General features: G+C 40.1%; 3 protein-coding genes across 3 annotated transcripts; all 3 read left to right on the top strand.

Annotated features, from left to right (window-relative positions):
• The first annotated feature begins 18,144 nt into the window (after window positions 1-18,144).
• LOC138890585 (uncharacterized) lies at window positions 18,145-19,971 on the top strand. The gene is made up of 4 exons (XM_070173981.1): window positions 18,145-18,244; window positions 18,326-18,714; window positions 18,835-19,284; window positions 19,849-19,971. Exons 1-4 carry the CDS (start codon window positions 18,145-18,147, stop codon window positions 19,969-19,971), a joined length of 1,062 nt encoding a protein of 353 aa, XP_070030082.1.
• A 3-nt stretch (window positions 19,972-19,974) lies between these two features.
• On the top strand, window positions 19,975-20,472 carry LOC138890584 (uncharacterized). The gene has a single exon (XM_070173980.1). The coding sequence runs from the start codon at window positions 19,975-19,977 to the stop codon at window positions 20,470-20,472; it is 498 nt and encodes a 165-aa protein (XP_070030081.1).
• A 273-nt stretch (window positions 20,473-20,745) lies between these two features.
• On the top strand, window positions 20,746-21,452 carry LOC138890583 (uncharacterized). Its single transcript, XM_070173979.1, has 2 exons — window positions 20,746-20,952; window positions 21,198-21,452. The coding sequence occupies exons 1-2, from the start codon at window positions 20,746-20,748 to the stop codon at window positions 21,450-21,452; spliced, it is 462 nt and encodes a 153-aa protein (XP_070030080.1).
• Window positions 21,453-22,574: the final 1,122 nt, after the last annotated feature.

Genomic DNA, 22,574 nt, shown 5'->3' with positions numbered 1-22,574 from the left:
GAAGATTCTTCGAGTAGGGTATTATTGGCTCACTATGGAGCGTGATTGTATTAATTTCGTGCGGAAATTCCATCAATGTCAGATACATGGAGATCTGATCCACTCCCCGCCAACGGAATTGCACACAATGTCAGCACCATGGCCATTTGTGGCATGGGGCATGGATGTCATTGGGCCTATTGAGCCAGCAGCTTCGAACGGTCACAGGTTCATTCTGGTAAGCATTGATTATTTCACTAAGTGGGTTGAAGCCAAAACTTTTAAGTCAGTAACCAAGAAGGCAGTGGTGGATTTTGTCCATTCCCATATCATCTGTAGATTTGGGATCCCGAAAGTGATAATCACGGACAATGGTGCTAATCTTAACAGCAACTTGATGAAAGAAGTATGTGAACAGTTTAAGATTACACACCGTAATTCCACCCCGTATCGACCCAAGGCGAATGGAGCGGTTGAGGCAGCCAACAAAAACAACAAGAAGATATTGAGGAAAATGGTTGAAGGATCCAGACAATGGCATGAGAAGTTGCCATTCGCTTTATTGGGTTATCGCACTATTGTCCGCAGTTCAGTAGGTGCAACTCCTTATTTGCTGGTATATGGAACTGGAGCAGTAATACCGACAGAAGTTTAAATTCCATCCCTTCGGATTGTCGCTGAGGCTGAGATTGATGATGACGAATGGGTTAAAGCACGGTTGGAGCAGTTAAACTTAATTGGTGAAAAGAGATTGGCAGCTGTGTGTCATGGCCAATTGTATCAAAGGAGAATGGAGAGAGCCTACAACAAGAAGGTACGCCCCAGAAAGTTTGAGGTGGGGCAACAGGTGTTGAAATGAATCTTGCCACATCAGGTTGAAGTAAAAGGCAAGTTCGCCCCTAATTGGCAGAGACCGTTTATTATAACCCGAGTGTTGTCCAATGGCGCTTTATGCTTAATAGACATTGACGGGAAATGCGTCGACATGACTATCAATTCTGACGCAGTTAAAAGATATTATGTATGATTCCTTTTGATTGTAATTATTGTTTGTTTGTGGTTGACATTTATCGGAGAATGAAATGACAGAAGCAATTCTTTCTTCTATCCAAACACTTTATCCTTTGCTTCCCCTTTTGAGCCTTATTTATTCTTTCATATCCCTCTTTAGGAATCAATAATTGAAATAGAAAAAAAAAGAGAAAAAAAATGATAATAAAACAAAAGAAAAGTCACAAGAAAAACAAAGAAAGTGGGAACTACGTTTGACCTGATTCCTCAAAGAGGATACGTAGGCGCCTCACGGCTCGGTCATAGCATAATAAAAAAATAAAAATCCCCAAGCAAGAAACTGGGGAAGAAGTTGTGTTTATAAATTTTGTAAAAGAAGTTCGATTCCAAGAGTTGTAATGCTTTACTATCAAAATTGTTTTGAAACAAAAATCCATATTGATGTCCAAAAAGACCTCCCGATCAGTATCCGAGAAATGCCAAGGCATGCAAATGAAAGTCGAAAATAACACGCTGATCCCTAGCAGAGAAGAGGATCATAAGGTGGAAATGAATTGATAGCCGAAATAACACCCAGTAAAGAGAGTCATATCGGCAACACTCCAATCCCCAATGGAAAAATAAAATAAAATGAAAGAGTCTTATCGATGAAAACCTTCACAGACACCATAAGGCGACGAGAGTTGAGAGAAATGAGAGAGTCTTATTAGTGAAAACCCCTTGAAGGGCACTATAAGGCGACAAGACAAGATGGGCGCAAAAGATCCACATTTGACAAAAGTTGAGGACCCATTTATCCCCAGCAATATGAGATCATCTGGAAGATTGATTGATACAATTAGACTGAGTTTGACTAATCTGGAATGCACGACATGATCGTTGGGATCAGGTATATCATTCAGATAAGTCCTTTTTCTTTTCTCCTCCCTAGCATTCGTTCGGAAAGACTTTTCCTTTTATTTTTATGCATTTGTTCTTATTTTCATTCATTTTGTCTAAAGATTTTTTCCCCAGCAGTTTGTTTTCAAAAGATTTTTCAGAGCTTACTACCAGTTGCCAAAATGGTGAGAGACAAAGGGCAAAACGGGACAGGCCCAATACAAAGTGACAAAGCAAAAAGAAGTTTGTCACAAAATCAAATGAGGGGTGGATATAAATTCCAGGAGGATTCCCAGCAGATTTGTGAAATAGAGGGGCAACTCCGACAAATTTTTAACCAAGTCCCGCAATGGTTGGACAACACAGCGCAGGGAAGGAAGAGAAAATGAAAAAAAAACCATCCCCAGCAGGAGTACCATCCTTAGCGAACACTATCTTCCCCGGCAAGTTTTGTAGCAGAGCAGGAAAAGGAAAAAGGAAAAACCATCACCAGCAGAAGTGACACGATCACTCGCCACATTTTAAACTAACAAATTTTTCTTTGATTTAAAACAGGGAAAGAGAAATAATATTGACTGCAGGAAGACAGATTCATGAAGAAGATTATTAAACTGGGGCAGAAAATTTTCTCTCATTACGAAAATTTTCTTGAAATAAGGCAGCCATTTGGGAAAGAGATAAGACAACATGATTTTGGAAGAAAATAAAATCCCCGGCCGTATACGAGAATGGGGATACAAGTTTTAAAAAGGAGAACAATTTTGGAAGAAGCAAGATAACCCAAAGCTATAAAAGCAATGGCTTTTGAATTAATATTATTCCCACCATGTTTAAAAGAAGGAAGATAATTTCCCCAGCAGTATTATTCCCCGGTAAGCTTGCGGAGGAACAAAACACTAGCTTGGAGGCATACATTTCAAGTTTCAGAAATCAGGAGCCCGCCTGTAGAACGAAGGTTGTTATTGAAGAAGTCAGGAGCCCGCCTGTAGAACAGAGGTTGTTATTGAATAAATCAGGAGACCGCCTGTAGAACGGAGGTTGTTATTTTTGAGTTAAAGAAATCAGGAACCCGCCTATAGAACGGAGGTTGTTAAATTTTGAGTTAAAGAAATCAGGAACCCGCCTGTAGAACGGAGGTTGTTAAATTTTGAGTTGGAGAAGTCAGGAGCCCGCCTGTAGAACGGAGGTTGCTTATTTTAAGTTAGAGAAGTCAGGAGCCCGCCTGTAGAACGGAGGTTGTTTATTTTAAGTTGGAGTAGTCAGGAGCCCGCCTATAGAACGGAGGTTGTTTATTTTAAGTTGGAGAAGTCAGGAGCCCGCCTGTAGAACGGAGGTTGCTTATTTTAAGTTAGAGAAGTCAGTAGCCCGCCTGTAGAACGGAGGTTGTTTATTTTAAGTTGGAGAAGTCAGGAGCCCGCCTGTAGAACGGAGGTTGTTTATTTTAAGTTGGGGAAGTCAGGAGTCTGCCTGTAGAATGGAGGTTGCTTATTTTAAGTTGGAGAAGTCAGGATCCCGCCTGTAGAACAGAGGTTGTTAAATTTTAAGTTGAAGGAGTCAGGAGCCCGCCTGTAGATCGGAGGTTGTTATATTTTTAAATTATGTTGAAGTCAGGAGCCCGCCTGTAGAACGGAGGCTGTTATATTTTTAAATTATGTTAAAGTCAGGAGCCCGCCTGGAGAATGGAGGTTGTGTCATCTTTCAAAAGTCAAGATTGGAGTCAGGAGCCCGCCTGCAGAACAGAGGAATACATTTCAAGATCAAATCAGAAGGCAGTAATGAGGAGGGTTACAACAAAAATCCCCAGCATAACAAGCTTTAATGCAGAAAGCAGCGTCCCCAGCTGACAAAGCAGAATGATAAAACTTGTGTTAAAGAAAGGCAAAAGGTCAGTGTCCTCTCCAGTAGTTTTCGAAAGAAAAGCACCAGAGGAAACACAAGCCGACAAGAAAGCAAGACAACCAGAGCAAAGGGAAGATAGATAAGATTTTGTGATTCCTAGCCTAGTCTAACTTCTTGTTTTATTTTGGCATGGTGTAATAAGGAGATCGGTAAGCAGTAGCAACACCATGCAGCACCAGTAACAGCAAAAAATCAGTCCCATGGTAGTCCCAGCTACCAAAACTTCCCGAACTACATTAACCTGATTCCCTTCTAGCCAAGGATATGTAGGAAACCTTTGAAGCAAAGGTTCGGTTAAATCTTTTTCAAAAAAAATGCTTCACACGGAGTAGCCGAACGGACAAAAATCGCTCGTATCCGCTCACTTTATCTTTGCACGGAAACTCTTCGTATTTCCGGACAAAGAGGGGCAGCTGTGAGCACGTGATTTTTGCCCTACGAGAACTACTCCCAAAAATTCAAAATAAAATAGTTTTTTTTGTTGTTGTTTGTGATTTATTTGTATTTTTGTCTGTGCAGGTTTATTTCTACTTTGATTAAGAAAAATATAAAAATATGTGTTGCATGTGCATTTAGGATTTAATTTTACAATTAGGAATTATTTAAACAATATTTGGATTTGCGGGAATGAAAATTACAAAAATATGTACTTGACATTTTTTGGCGTTTAATGCCAAATTGTGTGATTTTATTTTAATTGGTATTGTGTGTGATGATTGTTATTAGGAATTGATTGGTATTTTTAATTTGGTTTATAATTTAGGTTAGGATTTTAATTTTGAAAAAATAAATTAAAAAGGGGAAATGAAAGAAAGAGGAAGAACGAAACAAAAGGGAAAAGAAATCGACCAGGCCCAAAAACCAGCCCAATTCGACACCCCTGTACCCGATCCAGTTGATCTGGCAAACGACCGCCCAAACGGCGTCGCTTCTGTCATGCTCAGTCTGGACCATTGATTTCACATGATCAACGGTCCTGATCAATCCTCATAACCCGTCCAACAAACCCAACCAAGGTCTGTCCCAACCCGCCCTGTTACTACCTAAACGACCCCGTTTCGCCTGGGAATCGATCACAGCCGTTGAATTGTTATAATCCAACGGTTCGGATTAATCCCTTCAAATTTAATGTACCAAACCCCTCAAACCATTTCTACCCATCTCATTCACCCACCCCCCGGTTCCAAGCTTCGTCTTTAACGACCCCAATCCCTCCCCAAACCCTAGAGCCGCCATACCACCCCTTCGCCTAAAACCCGGCGGAAACAACGCCGCCCGCCACCTAAATAACACCCCGGAACCCCCGAACCTTCCTCAATCCAAATCTATGACCCTTGTTCCTCGAATCATTACAGAACTCTTCGAATCTTAGATCGAAGAGTCGACCCCAAAACCCTAGGTCGTCCAATCCGGACCAAATCTACACCCAATAATCCCCTGACCTCCCTCATGCTTAAACCACCATTAATCCCGTTTGAATCTCATGAGAACTGCTTGAATCCCAAATCGAACAAAGAAGAACCCTAGATTCCAAGAAGTCGAAGTTCGTCGAGATTGGGGGAAAAACTTGAGGTCTCGACTGACCTTAGTCGAGTGTTCTCAGTCAGAACATTCGATTAAGGTCCGTTCGGCCTCAAAAAGGTCAAAACTGGTTCAAGACTGGGACATTTTTGTTAAAAATCAGAGGTATTTTTCCTTTATTTCTTCCTTTTTGTTCATGTATTCTATGTGTATGTCGTTGCCTATTTTGTTAATTTGTGTGATTTTCTACCTTTTTTTAGATCAGTTCTGTTTCATCATTAGACCTCTTCATTTTTGTCCAATTCTGTCATTTGTTTGTGTTTGTTGTAATTGTGGTGAGTTATAATGCGTATAATCAATTCGAATAAGTTCGTCGATTAGTTGTTTTATTATAAATCCTTGCCTCTGTTAATGCTAATTTAGGCAGCCTGTTTACTATTTTTAGATTGATCGTTAACATTTGTTGTAAGTAATCAGTTACTTAATTCCTGTTGATTAATTCGTTTTGTTTGTTCAATAAGCAGATTAGTCAAATGTTGTTATGTGTGTTTGATCCGGGGCCATTAGGTCTCAGGGCATTGTCATTGAACTGACAATGAACTTGCCCTCATATTACCTTCATTCATGTGCATATTAATTCAAGTTTCAATTTCAGTTTAAATGATTCTATTAGAATTTTTGTAAATTCAGTTTGTTTGTTTCAACTGAGATTCGACCTCAGTCATTTAGCTGTCAATAAGTGTGTTTATAGCTGTTATCAGAGTTAATGTTCACATCTTTGATAGTTGGAACAAGTTGCAGAATAAAAGGCTGCCAGGCAATAATATCAACGGGTTTGCAGGGTTAGTTTGGGAATTAGCATACCCACTAATTAAACTAGGATCCTATTAGACTAAGTGGAAACATTTCTTAATGGGAATGACACTTTTGCTGATTTTAAGGGGCTGAAAGGGGCACTAATAATCAGCACTAGTATAATGGGTTAATTAAGAAATGAAAAGTAGAATACTAAGTGGACAATGCACTAGCTGAAAGGCTTATTTAAGATGACTGGAAAGTCTGATTTTGTTAAAAAAAAAAAGAAGAGGGGTTGGGCAGCACTTAAGGAGAGGGGACAAACTTGTATAAAGAGAGGGGAGGGTCTGGACAGAAAAGGAGGAATTTTGGAAAAAAGAGTGACATTAGGTTGTACTTCTTAACCTAAAAGACCATTGTATTTTCAAGAGGGATAAGGCTGAGGTTCATTTCAATAGTCTCGGTTTGTTTCGTCTGAGTGTTCAAAGTAAGGCAACTATAGTTGCTTTGCATCTATTTCTCTTCTGCTTTGATTGTGGCTGCATTTTGGTATTACTGGGATTCATTTGGCGTTGCTGTTGATTTTGCCTGAAGCTACTATTGGATATTCTTAAGTTTGCTGTTGGTTTTTCCATCTGCTACTGGTTTATCTGTTATTGGTTTTACTGGTTGTATTGCTGGATACTGCTAAACCTACTATTGTTGTTGTTGTTGTTTACTGCTGCACTACTGATCTTCCACTCCTTCTTTGCCTTTTCAAATACCAGGTACACAAATTGATACACTGGTTCTTGTAGGTTAAAACTTGAAGCGTGAATATAAAGAAGTGAAGAGTTGAAGTTTTAAGTTCATTATAGTTGTTTATTTACTTGTATACGTATTAGAATACCTTTTTCATTAGAATAATGTAAGTATTTATTTATGTATAACTGGACATTTTTTTGCAATAGTTTAGTAAGAAAACTACCCATGTATGTTTAGTTAAAAGGATTGATGATATAGTAACTCTTGTTCTGTTAGCTTCAGTATTATTGGTTAAATTGCATATATCAAAAGCATGTTAGGCCATTTAGATTATTATCAAGCATTCAATAGTTATCTCATTGAACAAAAGGCCTATTTCGGAAACTGATAGGAACATTGTTTAATTAGATACAAGTAGTTGATTTAATGCATATAAATGGTTTAGAAAAAAAAATTAATTAGATTTCCAAGTTCTTACATTCCAGTAGAATGCCACTTTAAATTTGAAGAAACTTGTTAATAAGATGATACCATTTTTTACAAGCCATGAATGTGTAGAAACCATTAATTAGCCCTATTGGATTAAGGATGGCCCGGGTCTAGTTTTACCTCACATACGTTGGACTTGGTCCCAATAAATGGCAAACAGATCGCCCTTATTGCATCATTTTCATAATTAACAAATCATATACGGATCTTAACTAATAACCCGCAAGCATGTAAATAAATTAGGTAATTTTTTTTCCTTATTTTATTTTAGAGACGGACGGAAATAGAAAAATATAGTTACTATAGGATGATTCTTTTAAAATAAAAATGGAGGTGTGCCTCACCATAGTAAATCACAAATTGCGGGGCCCTTAGTAAATATTTACTATAAAAATTGCTTAGACTTCGGAATGGACTGTTTAGCAAACTTTCATGGCCCTGCCCAAAGTAAGTGATACGCTAGTCGCTTTAGGCGCGCCTTTAATAATTTAATTTTCTTAAAACTCGGGTGCACATTTATGTGACCCAAATCAAAATCTCAACAGAGTCGAAATATGTCGATAACCACGGGTACATTGATGTGACGTGGTTCGATATACATTTTCACGATGTTGCAATTCTCTATAAAATAATAATAACAATAAAGCGGTTAAAAGTTGAAATTGCACTATAATTTTTGAACATGTATTAAAATCAGATATTTTAGCTATTACAACAGTTTAAGCGACCGTGCTAGAACCACGGGATTCGGGGGTGCCTAACACCTTCCCTCGGGTCAACAGAATGCCTTACTTAGAATTTCTGGTTCACAGACTTCATTTGGAAAGTCGAATATTTTCCGCGATACGGGATTAAATTGGTGACTTGGGACACCTTAATTCTCCTAAGTGGCGACTCTGAATAAATAAATAAACCCCATTTCGATTGTCCTTTAATTGGAAAAACTCCTTCACCACCCACGGGGACGGAAGAAGGAGGTGTGACAACTATAACCATGGATGAATTGATTGGTAATCTGAAGACATACGAGATGAAAAGAAAGAAAGACAGTGAAAGGAGAGAGCCTAAGAAGGAAAAGAACCTGGTACTCAAAGCTGAAAGTAGTGACTCAAGTGATGAAGATAGTGACATGGCCTATCTTACTAAAAGATTTCAAAATATGGTTCGAAGAAATGGTGGTATACCAAAGAGGGGCAGTTCAAGTAAAGAAAGGAACAATGATCTCTGGCACAGGTGCAGAAAGCCAGGGCATTTCATCAAAGACTGCCCATTCACGAAACAGGAGCAATACAAACAAAATCCTGACAAAGCAACAAAAAGGAACCTGGTTCTAGACAAACGATTCAATTGAAAAAGTACAGCTGACAATATTGTAAAGCAGGCACTTGTTGCTTGGGGAGACTCCTCTAGTGAATTAGAAAGGGAACCAGATGCAGAAAATAGTTCCATGAAGATGATGAGGTAAATTTCAGGGATGTTCAGAGAAATCTGAAATCCTACTCTTCTAAGAAGTTAAGGTTATTAGCCAATGTTTTAATTGATGCTTATTATAGCCTTGATAATGATAAAGAGATCCTGACCTTAGAAATAGGAAAAGCTGAACAATCTAGAAATGATCTGGTTGTTTGTGTAGTGGGCCTAAATGAGACCATAGCTAATCTTGAAAAAGAAAAGGGAGATCTAAATGAAAAGATAACTAGTGTAGAAAATGAGAGAGATGGCCTGATAGTAGTGGTGGTTGACTTGAAGGAAGCAGTAGAAGGTCTCAGCAACAAGAAACACACTCTAGAAGAAACATTTTTAGCTACTGAAAGAGAGAGATAATGTTTTAGTGATAATCACTGACCTAGAGGAAACCATTGAGGGACTCAATAAAGAACATAGGACTGTGAGTCTTGGAAAAGGGAAAGAAGTAGCTAGTGAGACACACATCAAGCTTGAACATGAATTAAACGATGTGAAAACCAGTCTATGTGGTGAACTTGAGAAAAATCGGCAACTTCAAGATGAATTGGAGAAAGTCAAAAGTGATCTTGAGAAATCTCTGAAGTGGACCTGGTCCTCAGATGTTGTGACTGCCATGTACTTGAATAACAGTGGAAACAGGCAGGGAATCGGGTTCCAAAGGGAGCAAACTCCTTACAACCCTCACAGCAAGTATGTCACTATTCCTGATAACTGACTGTGTACCCATTGTAGGAACAATGGGCACTTCAAAGAAAATTGCCAGGCTAGGGTTCAATCTGTTCAGAAAAACAAAGTATTTACTGACAAAGTGACTACTAACAAGGGACCAGGTACCGGTCGCAAGAAACGAATATTGCCTGCATGGACTAGAAAAGCCCTTATCCATCCCTTTTATCATAACAAGGAACCCAAACTAGTTTGGGTCAGGGAACAGTGAGAGGGAGCGGACTGCAATGAACGAAGGACAGTGAATGCTCAAAGCACGTGACTGGAAGCACCATAGATTTCTTCTCACTAAAAGCCCTGCAGGAAAGAAAGTATCCATTGAAAAAAGGAAAGGATACATTCTCAGTGCTGGAAAAGTTGAAAATCTCTCTGTCACTCAATTGAGAATGTGTACTATGCGGATGGCCTGAAGTACAGTCTCCTGAGTGTCTCTCAAAATCTGTGTTAAAGGGAACGAAGTAGAGTTCTTGTCAAAAGAGTGCAGAATTACCAATCTAGTGATTGTCAAAGTGGTCTTAGGGGCCAAAAGAAACAAGAACATCTACATTGCTGACTTTGAATCTTTAACAAGCTGGTGATATAAGATGCTTGAGAAGGACCTGATTCGTGGTCTATCAAAATTCACCTGGACACTGGTTCCTAGAACAAAGGATGAAACTTTCGAAATGTTTAAGGCCTTTGTCAAGAAGATTCAAGTGAAGATAAAATTGAAGTTAGTATGCATCAGATCTGACCACAGGACAGAATGCGACAACGCCAAATTGGATGAGATTGTAACAAAAATTGGAATCACACACAACTTCTCATCACCAAGGACTCCATAGCAAAATGGTATTGCTGAAAGAAAGAACAGCACTGGAAGACATGGCATGGAAAATGCTCATCGACAATGGAATCGCCAAGAGTTTCTGGGCAAAAGTAGTAAATACTGCTTTCTACTTTGTGAACAGAAAGGACCAGCTTGGGAAGTTTAATTCAAAGGCAATGAAGGAATCCTTCTGGGATACTCTCCACAAAGCAAAGGACACAAAGTCTACAACAAAGGTCACACTAAGTGGAAGGAAGTAATCATGGGGTATTCAACAAGATACCTTCCTCTGACCAAGGAAGAAACAGTGATGATCAATATAATGAACCATCTCTGGTCCCTAGGAAATATCTGAGGTTTCAAATAGGGAGGCTGATCCGATGAGTAAGATGAAGGAAACATGTGAAAGACAACGCAACATCATCCTCCACACCTCATAAGGAACCTGGTACTTCACTTACTACCACTGAAGCTGAAGAAAGAGTGAAGATGCAGTTCATGACGTTCCACAATTAACAGAACAAAGAGTGTAGGGAAATCAAATTAACCTCCCAAGTTCCCCTACCAATCAAGCCTCAGTCCCAAACTGGAAACACAAAAGCTCACATATATCTGATAAACTAATCACTCCCTTCTTCTTGAATTAGATAAGTATTAAAAATTCAAAAAAAAATTTGGTCCCTCTGTATCTCTACTCCACAATAGAATACAAAGTCAAGTCCTTAGGTATCCTACTTGAAGGCCGCCAAAAGAAGTTTGAGATACCTTAAAAAACTCAGGACATGGTCATGTATTACCCCTCAGGTGATAGTTTTAATCTTGTTGAGTATGATAATGTTAACTGTGCAGGTCTTCTTGTGGACAGGAAAAGCACTTCTAGAATGTCTCACTTGCTATGATCATAACTCATCTCTTGGAGCGCAAGGAAGCAAAACTCAATAGCTTCGTCAACAACTGAAGCAGAATATGTAGCGACAACATCCTGATGTGCTAAAACCCTATGAGTTAAGCAGCAACTGGAAGATTTTGGAGTATCTTCTGATGATATACCTTCTCTATCCAGTTCAAGACAAGATGACCAATCACATCGGGGTGAAGCATTGTCTTCTAAGGATCAATGAGAAGAAAGGGTTGATCTACGGAAAGTCATGCGGCATAAGAAGACCAAATTCTAGATATCCTCACCAAAGCCTTGACAAGGGAATATTTTGGAAGAAACAAGGTGAAGCTGGAGTTATTGAAATCTAATGAAGAACCTGATTCTCCATCAGTGGGCTATGAAAAAATACTTTCAGGTAAAATTAGCTAAAGCGTTTTCTGGCCAAGACTAACTCACATCGATACCGTTGCAGGTAAACACACATGACGATCATAGAAGCTAAAGATACAGTTATGAACTGCGAAAGAGGAGTTGTTAAAACCTTTTTCAAAAATAAAATTAAAAAAAAATTATTCTGGCATCAGGTTCCTGTACCCCAGGTTAGTAGTAATGTGCTTGTTCTGCGTGCTTTCTCAAAAAATGTTAACAAAATTAACTCAACTGCCACATCATCCGACTTTACAAAGTCTGCATGTCATGTCTTGTCTTTCAAATCCCTTCATCCCCTCTGCACGGTAACATTTTCCCACAAACCTACCGCCGTTTTCAGAACTATTCAGAACCTGCTTCTCTCTCCTCTCATCATTAGCCCTTCTTCCAATAAAACTTTCTTTCTTCCTCACAGCAAGTCATGAACCTTCATCTCTTCTGTATATCTGTGACTCTCTCTTCATCTCTTTCTCTCACTCTACTTGCTTACCAAATTCTCATATAATGGAAATCGAACAATCGCCTTCTTCTTCCACCGTTTACACCATTCCCACTTCCCTATCATCCTTCAAATTATTTCCAGAGATTCACTATTCCACTCCCTCCAATACGTCTGTATCCCAACCTGGTTCCTCTTTTCCTACAGTTTTTCCTTTTCTGGCAAACCCTGTTTTCCTTCCATATTTTGAAAGTCCTATATCTCGTCATTCCTCTGATCTCATCAAAGAACACTTAGAAGGTTTTACCTCTCAAGTGTCAGAAGTCTCTGAGGATGATCCTGATCAATATCTGAACTCCTCTATTCTGGACTTAGTGACTCTCTCAGAGTTACCAGAAAAGGAAGCAGCGTATAACATCATGGCTATCACTGCTGAGAGTCTGATGAATGAAGGAGCGTATCTCTCATCTGAGTATCAAGGGGAAGAAACTCCATTCCTAGGAGATGTAAGAACCATAGTACTCCTCGAGTTTTTGGCTCATGAGACGTTCCCAAAAAAACCTTCTGAAGAACCTGATTCTCTTCCATGCAAGCCCACTCCTGCACCTCCTGATCATACTAAGCTCTTAGAATCCTCCCTCAATTCATCCACTATCAGGTCTCAGCAGAAAAAGGGCTTCAAGACTACATTACAGAAAAGCAGAAGGATTGTCAAGACAAGGAAAAAGAGGTTAATGAATCAAAGGGAATGTGTCACTGACAAGAGTGTTCCAGTAGGTGTGGTTGACAAAAATGCTCTAAAGGAACCTGGTTCCTTGGTGAAACAATCTATAGAAGCTCAGAAGTTAGTAGATAAGGCTTCTGATGAAGTGGTTGACAAACAAAATGGTGCATTCGTGAAGGGCAGCAACAAGTCTAAAAAGAGTCTGGTTGAGCAAGCCATGTCTGAAGATGATACTGTGGAGGTAGGAAGTTGGAAAGGAAAGTCTACTGAAAGAGCTAGCAAACGAAAACAGGAAACTATAAGAGAACCTGGTTCTCTGAGGACCACTCCTAGTGACAGTGGTCTTTGGCAGGAGAGACTAAGAACTCAGAAAGTCTTGTGGGGTCGTACATTTGACCTAGCAATTTCAGAGATGGCTGGTATGAGACAAATTCTATAGATAGTGGAATTTCAGCAATGGGAGCACCTATTTGAGGGGAGCATGCCTCTGGGTGTATGAAGATGCGGTACAAAATTTCTATGCATCTCTCTTCACAGTTGAGAATGATCACATCTGTGCACTAGTAAATGGTGTAGACATTGTACTCGACGCTTCAGCATTGGGAAAGATTCTCAAACTTCCATGTGAAGGAATGTCATCAGTCAAAGGTATTTGTGGTGTCAGCTTTAGGAGCGCTATCATGAAAGAGCAAGCTATTCAGCAGGGGGAACAGGTACATAAGAAGGTGTTACTTCCTGAGTATCAGCTTCTTTTTGAACTGGTCAATAAGGTGCTTTTACTTCGTTCTAAGAGGCGGTCTATTGCTATAAAATTGGATATGGTCCTGATGGAGGTGTAGACATATAAATTTTATTAAAATTAAATTCATAAAATAATTTGGACTATATTTTAAATTCAAGATATATTAGTTCAATTAAATTTATTGGGCTAATATAAGTGGATTAATTATATAAGTCCAATTTATATGGATTAAATAAATAGGTCTTAATCTATTGGGCTAGCCCATTTAATTGTACTAAAGTGATGAGCCCACTTTGTTAAGCCCAAGATATCTTCTTCTTAGAGGCCCAGTTTGGTGCCACGTGTCAAATGACGTGGTGCGCCAAGTCAAACAGAAGAGCCAATAAGATTGTGCCACTTGTCAAATGACGTGGCGCGCCAAGTCAAACGGAAGAGCCAATAGGATTGTGCCACGTGTCAAATGACATGGCGTGCCAAGTCAAATGGAAAAGCCAATAGGATCATGTCACGTGTCAAAATGACAAGGCATGCCAAGTTACACTAAAAGGCCAATGAAATCGTGCCACGTGTGCAAGTGACATGTTCTGTCCAATCAAATGCCGCCATGTCACACTACAATTTGATTGGTCGAAAAGAGTTTGTTCTTATCATAACTCCTCCCTTCCACAACTATAAATAGGGGTCTTCATAACCCAGAAAAGAGACCAGAAGTTATAACAAGAAGCAAGAGAGAGCTTGTGAATCAAACGCCGCAAATTTCTCTACAAGTTTCAAGCTTCAAGCAATCAAATTCAAGCTCAAGAACGAAGAACAAATCAAGTTCAAGCTCAAGAAAGAAGAACAAATCAAGGTCAAGTTTAAGCAATCAAGCTCAAACTCAAGAACAAGATCATCATTCGTGGCAACAAACATAGATTCAAGATCAAGCTCAAAGGCCCTTGAATTTATTTATTTTTTAAAAGAAGAATCAGAGGATTCATAGAGATTGTACACTCATATTATTTGAAATAAAATACTACGATTGTTGCAATATTTTCGGTCTTGATTTTATTTACTCGACGCAAATTTATTGTCTACAAATTCTGGCATGCCCAGTGGGACAATCCCTACCTCTCATCTCAACTTTTCAATCATCAAAGTCCAAGAACATTGAAATGGCTTCAAAGAAAATCAACTCCAGTTCAACTTCCACCAAGGCTGCTAACTCCAGGTTATATGATGATGTGGAAAGCATCCTCAATGTTAGCTTTGGAAACTTTGGACCAGTTACGAGGAGCAAAGAAAGCTCTTTAGGACAACAAGCACCCCAAGTGTCGTTCGCATCAACACCTGTTTTCGGATCTTCGTCCTCAAATGGAGCAAGATCTTCCACAAACGCACCTGAAGGAGGAAGCGATGTTGCTAAAAAGATCAAGAAAACTCTTGCTCTACTTGACCTCTCTGAATCCAAGCACTCTACTGTGAAGGAAGATGATGATGCTTCAAGTGATGGATCCTCCCCACTTACACCACATAGCGTGAGCCAATCAAGGATCAATCTGTGTGAAAATCCATACTACTCTCCATCGTCCACGACAATCATGCAAGCCATGGTGACAAACACTTCATCTATGGAGGAGCAGTTGGCAAACTTGACGGAAGCAATCGCTGGCTTGACCAAATGCATGCAAAATCAAGAGGCTAGAATTGGAAAGCTAATAGATAGGGTAGGAATCTTGATGGAAGAAGAATCCACCCATGCACCCAGCAAGCTCCTAGAAGTTCTAGAGAGTGACACTCTCCCAAGATAAGCAACATCCACTAAGGCTATCCCTGTCTTATCTGAATGGATGATTCCAATCGATCAACTAAAGGAGTTCATTGAAAGAACCATTAAGAACAAATATGAAGTTGCTGCCAAATCCTCCCTTACATATGCAAAGCCGGACACTGGAAGGGTCGATATGTTGAAGATTCATATTGGCTATCAACCTCCAAAGTTTCAACAGTTTGATGGTAAAGGTAACCCAAAGAAACATGTTGCGCACTTCGTGGAGATGTACAACAATGTTGGGACTTATGGAGATTACCTCGTCAAGTAGTTTGTACACTCGCTAAAAGGAAATGCTTTTGACTGGTACACAGACCTCGAGGCTAGATCTATTGATAACTGGGATCAACTAGAGCAAGAGTTCCTTAATCACTTTTATAGCACGAGACGTACTGTGAGTATGATAGAACTTACAAATACCCGTCAACGAAAGGGTGAACCAGTTATCAACTTTATCAATCGTTGGAGGAATACAAGCCTTAACTATAAATATGGGCTTAGTGAAGCTTCAGACATAGAAATGTGCATCCAAGGCATGCATTGGGGATTGCGCTACATCTTGCAAGGTATCAAGCCTAGCACATTTGAAAAACTTGCAACTCGTGCCCATGACATGGAATTGAGCATAGTCTCTGCTGGAAATGAAAGGCTGCCCATCTATGAACCTCGCAAAGGGAACGACAAGAAAGAAGTCAGGAAGTGGGACAAGTTCGTACCCAAGTCTGAAAGCAAAGAAGCTATGAATGTCAACATGCCACCTATGAAGTTCATGGTGAAGGTGAGCAAGAAGCAGAGTATGAAATCCACTTCTTTTCAAGATAAGCTAAGTGGAAAGTTGACTCTAAAAGAAATGTAAGAGAAAGAGTACCCATTTCTGGATTCTGATGTGCCAGCCTTTTCGAAGAACTCCTCGAGTTAAATCTCATTAAGCTTCCGGAGATGAAGTGACCAAATGAAGCTGGGAAAATGAATGACCCAAATTACTACAAATACCATCGACTTGTAAGCCACCCTCTGGAAGTGCTTTGTCTTCAAAGACAAAGTCATGGACTTGGCTCACGAAAAGAAGATCGTGCTTGAAGATGAGAAAGCAAGCGCAAACCAAGTCTCTATCACCTTTGTCTCATTCAGTCCAGATGAATTATGTGGTTCTAAAGAAAGTAAAGATGAAGAATTACTGGAGAACGGCAAAGTTGAAGACAATCAACCTGATGATAATGAAGGTTGGACGTTGGCGACTCGTCGTAGGCGCCACAAAAGAAGTCCACAAAAAGAATCAATTGAACACCAACAAGGATGATGATGGTAAAAAGACCAACGAAAAAGAATCTAGTTAGGCATTTGAAGAAAGCAAAAGTGGAGATGCACCACCCTCAAAAGCCACGACATACAATGACCTTGGAGGATTTCTTGCCATCTTGGTTCTACATGAAGATTTCCCGTGATGGTATTGAGGCCCCTTGTTGCAATGAAGATAAAGGGGAAGAAAAGAGTGATGAACTATCGTTGGCACCATCTTCGGAAAAGCTCATCGAGTCCACATCCTCAAGAAGATAATATGCGTGAGGAAAACGTCACGTTCACAAATGACGATCTTCTGCTAGGTGACACTCTTCATAACCGCCCATTGTACCCGGATGGCTATATGCATGATGAAAGGGTAAATCGAATTTCGGTTGATGGAGGATCCTCAGTAAATATCTTGCCAATTCACACTGTGAAAGAACTTGGTATTCCCATGAACGAACTCTCGGAAAGTCATGTGATAATTCAAGGATTCAACCAAGGGGAGCAAAGAGCCATAGGCGCGATCAAGCTGGAAATCACCATTGAAGATATGCAATCAAGTGCATGGCTACATGTGATCGATGCAAAGACTTCATACAACGTCTTGCTTGGAAGACCTTGGATACATGAGAATAAAGTAGTCCCATCTACCTACCATGAATGTTTAAAATACTACGAGGGGTGAAGTCGAGAAGACGATAGTTGTTGATGATGAGCCATTCACCGAGGCTGAGTCACACTTCGCCGATGCAAAGTTCCACTTGAAGAACTGCATTGTGAAGGAGCTAAAAGCCGATGATGGCATGAAAAGCAAGAATAAAGATCCCTCAACTAAAAGAGAAGAGATGACTATTTGTGAAGCCAAAGTTGTTACTAAGGAGGTACAACCAAATGCAAATATAGAGGGAATATTGCGTCTTATGGCAAGAAAGTATGTCCGGTGCTCCAATATGTCCCTAAAAGGAAGAAAGACGAGGGTGAATCACCTAATCTCCAAACTAACACGCTAAAGGAGCTAACTCTTCCGGTAAAACGAATTGTGGCAGTAAAGTTGTCCTCGAAGCTGCTTGCAGGGTTTGTAGCCCAAAATCGTTTACAGAATGGGCCACTCCCTACAAATATAACAAATGAAGGTTTTGACCCTAATGCTTACAAGCTATTTGCAAAAGTTGGATACAATCCTAATGAGCCGTCAAAGTTAGGGAAGCTCCCATTAGAAGCTACAATGAGTCAACCACGTGAAGGTTTGGGATACAAGCAATCCTCACCAGTGCGCATCTCCATAAGAAGGTCGAGTAGCAATTATATCACTATTGAAGACGAATCTACCACTTCCAACAAGCCTTCTGTCTTTGATCGACTTGGAAAATCACCTGTAAGACCTCTGTGTTTGAAAGATTGGGTCCATTAAAGAAGGGGAACAAGTTCCAGAGAAATTTTCAAAGCATAAGAACACCCGCTTCACCCAAAATCCAGAAGATCTCTAAGGATTTCCAAAGTTTGGTTCCTTCTAGAATGAGGCGACAAACAAAGCTTGTGGTTTCATGTAAAGAAGTACTGAAGGTAAAGCCATATACTGTGGTCTATACTAAGGAGCATGACGAAGATGAAGAAAGTGTGGGTTCTTCGTATCATGTTACTGTACAAGGCGAGAATGGTGTTCCATCTTCAATGGAGGATAATGCACAATTGGAAGATGTTTCACCATGTTATCACATATCCTTCAACGATGGGGACCCTCAAGAAGATGAAGATACGAAAGATGCTCCACCCGAACTTGAAGAAGGAGTGAAGATGACAATTGATGCCTTAAAAGATGTTAACCTTGGCACCAATGAGGATCCAAGACCCACCTACCTAAGTGCTTTACTAGAAGATGATGAAGAGAGCACTTATATTGAGTTACTCAAAGAGTTCAGGGATGTCTTCACTTGGAGTTACAAAGAGATGCCTGGCTTGGACACGAAAGTAGCAGTCTATCACCTTGCAGTCAAAAATGGTGCTCGCCCTGTTAAACAAGCTCAAAGGCGTTTTAGGCCGGACTTGGTTCCCTTGATTGAAACCGAAGTTAACAAATTCATCGAAGTTGGCTTTATTCGTGAACTTAAATAGACAACATGGGTTTCAAGTATTGTCCCTGGAAGGAAGAAAAATTGCTAGATTCGAGTGTGCATTGACTTTAGGGATCTTAACAATGCATGTCAGAAAGATGAGTTCCCGTTTCCCATTTCAGAATTGATGATCGATGCTACTACTGGGTACGAGGCAATGTCATTTAAGGATGGTTCATCAGGCTATAACCAAATTCGCATGGTGCCAAAATATGAAGAGCTTACTGGATTCCCTACCCCCAAGGGTATTTATTGCTACAAGGTAATGCCTTTTGGCTTGAAAAACGCTGGTGCTACTTACCAAAGTGCTATGCAAAATATTTTTGACGATCTTCTCCACAAGAATGTCGAATGCTATATTGACAACTTGGTGGTAAAATCAAGAGAGAAGGGCGACCACTTGAAAGACTTGAGAATGGTGTTTGAGTTGCTCCGGAGGTACCAACTTAGGATGAACCCATTGAAATGCACCTTTGCAGTTACTTCCGAAAAGTTTCTTGGTTTCATTGTTCGACATCGAGGGATTGAAATTGTTCAATCCAAAGTAGATGCAATCTTGAAAATGCCTGAGCCTCGGGACATTCACGAATTAAAAAGTCTGTAGGGAAAGTTAGCGTACCTTAGGAGATTCATCTCAAACCTAGCTGGGAGGTGCCAACCATTAAGTCGCCTTATGAAGAAATGCGTCCCTTTCAAATGGGACCAAGCGTGTAGCAATGACTTTAAGAGCATTAAATCCTACTTGATGAAACCTCCAGTTCTGGTAGCCCCTATACTTGGAAAGTCGTTGATACTATACATTTCAGCATAAGAAAGGTCTGTTGGAGCACTATTGGCCCAAGAAAATAGTGAAGGGAAAGAAAACTCCCTTTACTACTTGAGCAGGATGATGACACCAAATAAGCTGAATTATTCACCAATTGAAAATTTATGTTTGGCGCTAGTCTTCTCAATCCAAAAGTTGAAGCACTACTTTCAAGCTCATGTCGTTCATTTGGTTTTTAGAGCAAATCCTATCAAGTTCGTGATGTCAAAACCTGTCCTTAGTGATTGACTAGCAAGGTGGTACCTCCAGTTTCAATAATTTGAAATCGTGTACATCTCTCAGAAGGCTATAAAAGGACAAACGTTAGTGGACTTCTTGGAAGATCACCCTATACCTGATGATTGGGAGCTAACTGGCAAACTACCTGATGAGGATGCCATGGTCATCGAAGTTCAGCCTCCATAGAAGATGTACTTTGATGGTGCTGCACATCACGGAGGAGCTGGTGCTGGTGTAGTATTTGTCACTTCTCAAGGTGAAGTTCTGCCCTACTCTTTTACGTTGACTCAACTCTACTCTAACAACATTGCTGAGTATCAAACACTAATACTTGGGCTCGAAATGGTTGTCGAAATGAAGCGGTTGCAATTGCAAGTCTTTGGTGACTCTCAATTAGGGGTCAATCAGCTTTTAGGTAGTTATGAGGTCAAGAAGCCTGAACTACGTCCATATCATGATTACGCAAAAAAGTTAATGGGGTGGCTCGGTGATGCGACTATTCAACATGTGCCAAGGAAAGAAAATAAGAAGGCGGATGCTTTAGCTGCCCTAGCTTCATCTTTAACCCTGCTTGATCAAGCGCAAGTTACTATCTGCCAAAAATGGGTAGTACCACTACCAAATGAGGCTGAAGGTGAAGAAAATAAACTCAAGCATCTTGTCGCTGTTTCTGAAGTCGAGAAATAAGAATGGAGACAACCCATTATCGACTACTTGTGGTATGGGATACTTCCAGAAAATCTAAGGAGAAGAACTGAAATCCGTCGTCGTGCACCTCACTTCCTTTACTACAAAGATACCCTATACAGAAGATCATTAGAGGGAGTACTCTTGTGATGCTTAGGGGAAGATGAAGTACTCCAAGCTTTGCAAGAAGCGCATTCTGGGGTACGTGGGTCACACCAGTCTAGACCAAAGCTTCACTTCCATATAAAAAGGATATGATACTATTGGCCAACGATGGTAAAAGATTGCTTGGACTATACTCGAAGATGTAAGGCTTGTCAATTCCATGTGAATTTTATTCATCAACCTCCTGAAGTGTTGCACCCGACTGTTGCATCCTGGCCATTTGACACTTGGGGATTGGATGTTATTGGACCATTGCCAAAGTCCTATGGTGGGCACTTATACATCTTGGCTGCAACTGACTACTTCTCAAAATGGGTTGGAGTTGTTGCTCTTAAGGAAATAAAGAAGGAAAATGTTGCAAGTTTCATCCGAGTAAACATTATTTATCGCTTTGGCATTCCTCGTTACATAATAACGGATAATGGAAAGTCATTCGATAATAGGATGATGAACAATATTTGTGATCTCTTTGGCTTCAAGCAACGTAACTCTTCGATGTACAATGTTGCCGCCAATGGTCTAGCTGAGGCATTCAATAAGACCTATGCAACTTGTTAAAGAAAGTCGTCAAATCCAAACGAGATCGGAATGACCATATGGAAGAAGATCTATGGGCATATAGGACGACTCACCACATCCCAACACAGGCGACTCCTTATTCACTCGTTTATGGAGTCGAAGTTGTCTTACCACTTGAGCGTCAAATACCTTTGTTACGACTGGCTATTCAGGAAGGGATCACTGATGAAGAAAATGTTCGACTTCGATTAGCAGAGTTGGAGGCTCTTGATGAGAAGAGGTTGGAAGCTCAATAGAGTATTGAATGTTATCAAGCTCGATTATCTCGTGCCTTCAATAAAAGAGTTTGCCTGAGATACTTAAGTAGGAGATCAAGTCCTTGCCGTACGAAGATCCATAATTACTTCCCATAAACATGTAGGGAAGTTCACTTCAAAATGGGATAGGCCATATGTCGTACAAGAAGTTTACTCAAGTGGGGCTTACAAGCTGGTTGATGCAGATGGCATGAGAATCGACCCTATCAATGGCAAGTTTTTAAAGAAGTATTATCCTTGAAGTTGCAACGCTCCTTGATGCATAAGCCTAAACTGCATGTTGCTACGCTCCTTGATGCACGAGCCTAAACTGCATGTTGCTACACTCCTGGCCCGCATGAGTCTAAACTGTGTACGGCCTGCACAAAAAAAGAAAGAGTCCGCTAGGTTGAAAACTTTGAAAGAGGCGGCCTAGGCAAAAGCTAGGACATAAAAAATACCCAATTTGAAATACGGTATGACTTGATCCTCTTCACCGAGGTACGTAGGCAGCTTAGAGTTTCATTCTGAGTTCAGTCGCATAAGTTCAAATGATACATATTGCCCCAGTTGTTGCCCGAGTGAAGTATGAAGGAATGTAAAATCAAACTGAAACACCATCCTCCTGTCGAACTTTGATCTCATTTGATTTAAAGGGGGAAAGCTTCCATGGTAAATTGGTGTCTTCAATGGAATGATTATAGTCTTTTAGGAGGATACCAAATATTTGCAATGAAGCCTGGAGATTCGTTATGCCTTCAAGCTCGCCAAACCTTCAAATTTTTGATCTTCAAGTTGAAGTCTACAAATCCGCAAGTCTTTAAATTGAAGTATTCAAGCCCTCCAAGTCCATCGGCCTTCAAGTTGAAGTCCTTAAGTTCACCAGAATTCAAGTTGAGTAGTTTAAGCCCTCCAAGTCTTTAAGCTAAAGTCTTCAAGTCTGTTAACTCTTCAAGTTGAAGTTTAAAGTCCACCGCTCTTCAAGTTGACGCATCAAAGTCCGCCAAATCTTCAAATCCGTCAAATCATTAAGTTTTTCGATCTTCCAGTTAAAGTCTACAAATCCACCAAGTCTTTAAGTCAAGGCTTTCTAATTTTCCAATTTTAAGGTGGACGTTTAAG

The sequence above is a fragment of the Nicotiana sylvestris genome, chromosome 4 (assembly GCF_000393655.2).
Source record: "Nicotiana sylvestris chromosome 4, ASM39365v2, whole genome shotgun sequence".
Taxonomy (NCBI): Eukaryota; Viridiplantae; Streptophyta; class Magnoliopsida; order Solanales; family Solanaceae; genus Nicotiana; species Nicotiana sylvestris.
The sequence above is the reverse complement of the archived record's forward strand: the minus strand, read 5'-3'. Positions and strand labels throughout refer to the sequence as shown.

Coding starts and splice junctions, on each gene's coding strand:
- LOC138890584 (XM_070173980.1), top strand. CDS start 19,975: ATGTACTTTGATGGTGCTGCACATCACGGAGGAGCTGGTGCTGGTGTA.
- LOC138890583 (XM_070173979.1), top strand. CDS start 20,746: ATGGTAAAAGATTGCTTGGACTATACTCGAAGATGTAAGGCTTGTCAA. Junction 20,953..21,197: donor CTGACTACTTCTCAAAATGG/GTTGGAGTTGTT, acceptor AACTTGTTAAAG/AAAGTCGTCAAATCCAAACG.
- LOC138890585 (XM_070173981.1), top strand. CDS start 18,145: ATGAGGCGACAAACAAAGCTTGTGGTTTCATGTAAAGAAGTACTGAAG. Junction 18,245..18,325: donor GCATGACGAAGATGAAGAAA/GTGTGGGTTCTT, acceptor CACAATTGGAAG/ATGTTTCACCATGTTATCAC. Junction 19,285..19,848: donor TTGAAATTGTTCAATCCAAA/GTAGATGCAATC, acceptor TACATCTCTCAG/AAGGCTATAAAAGGACAAAC.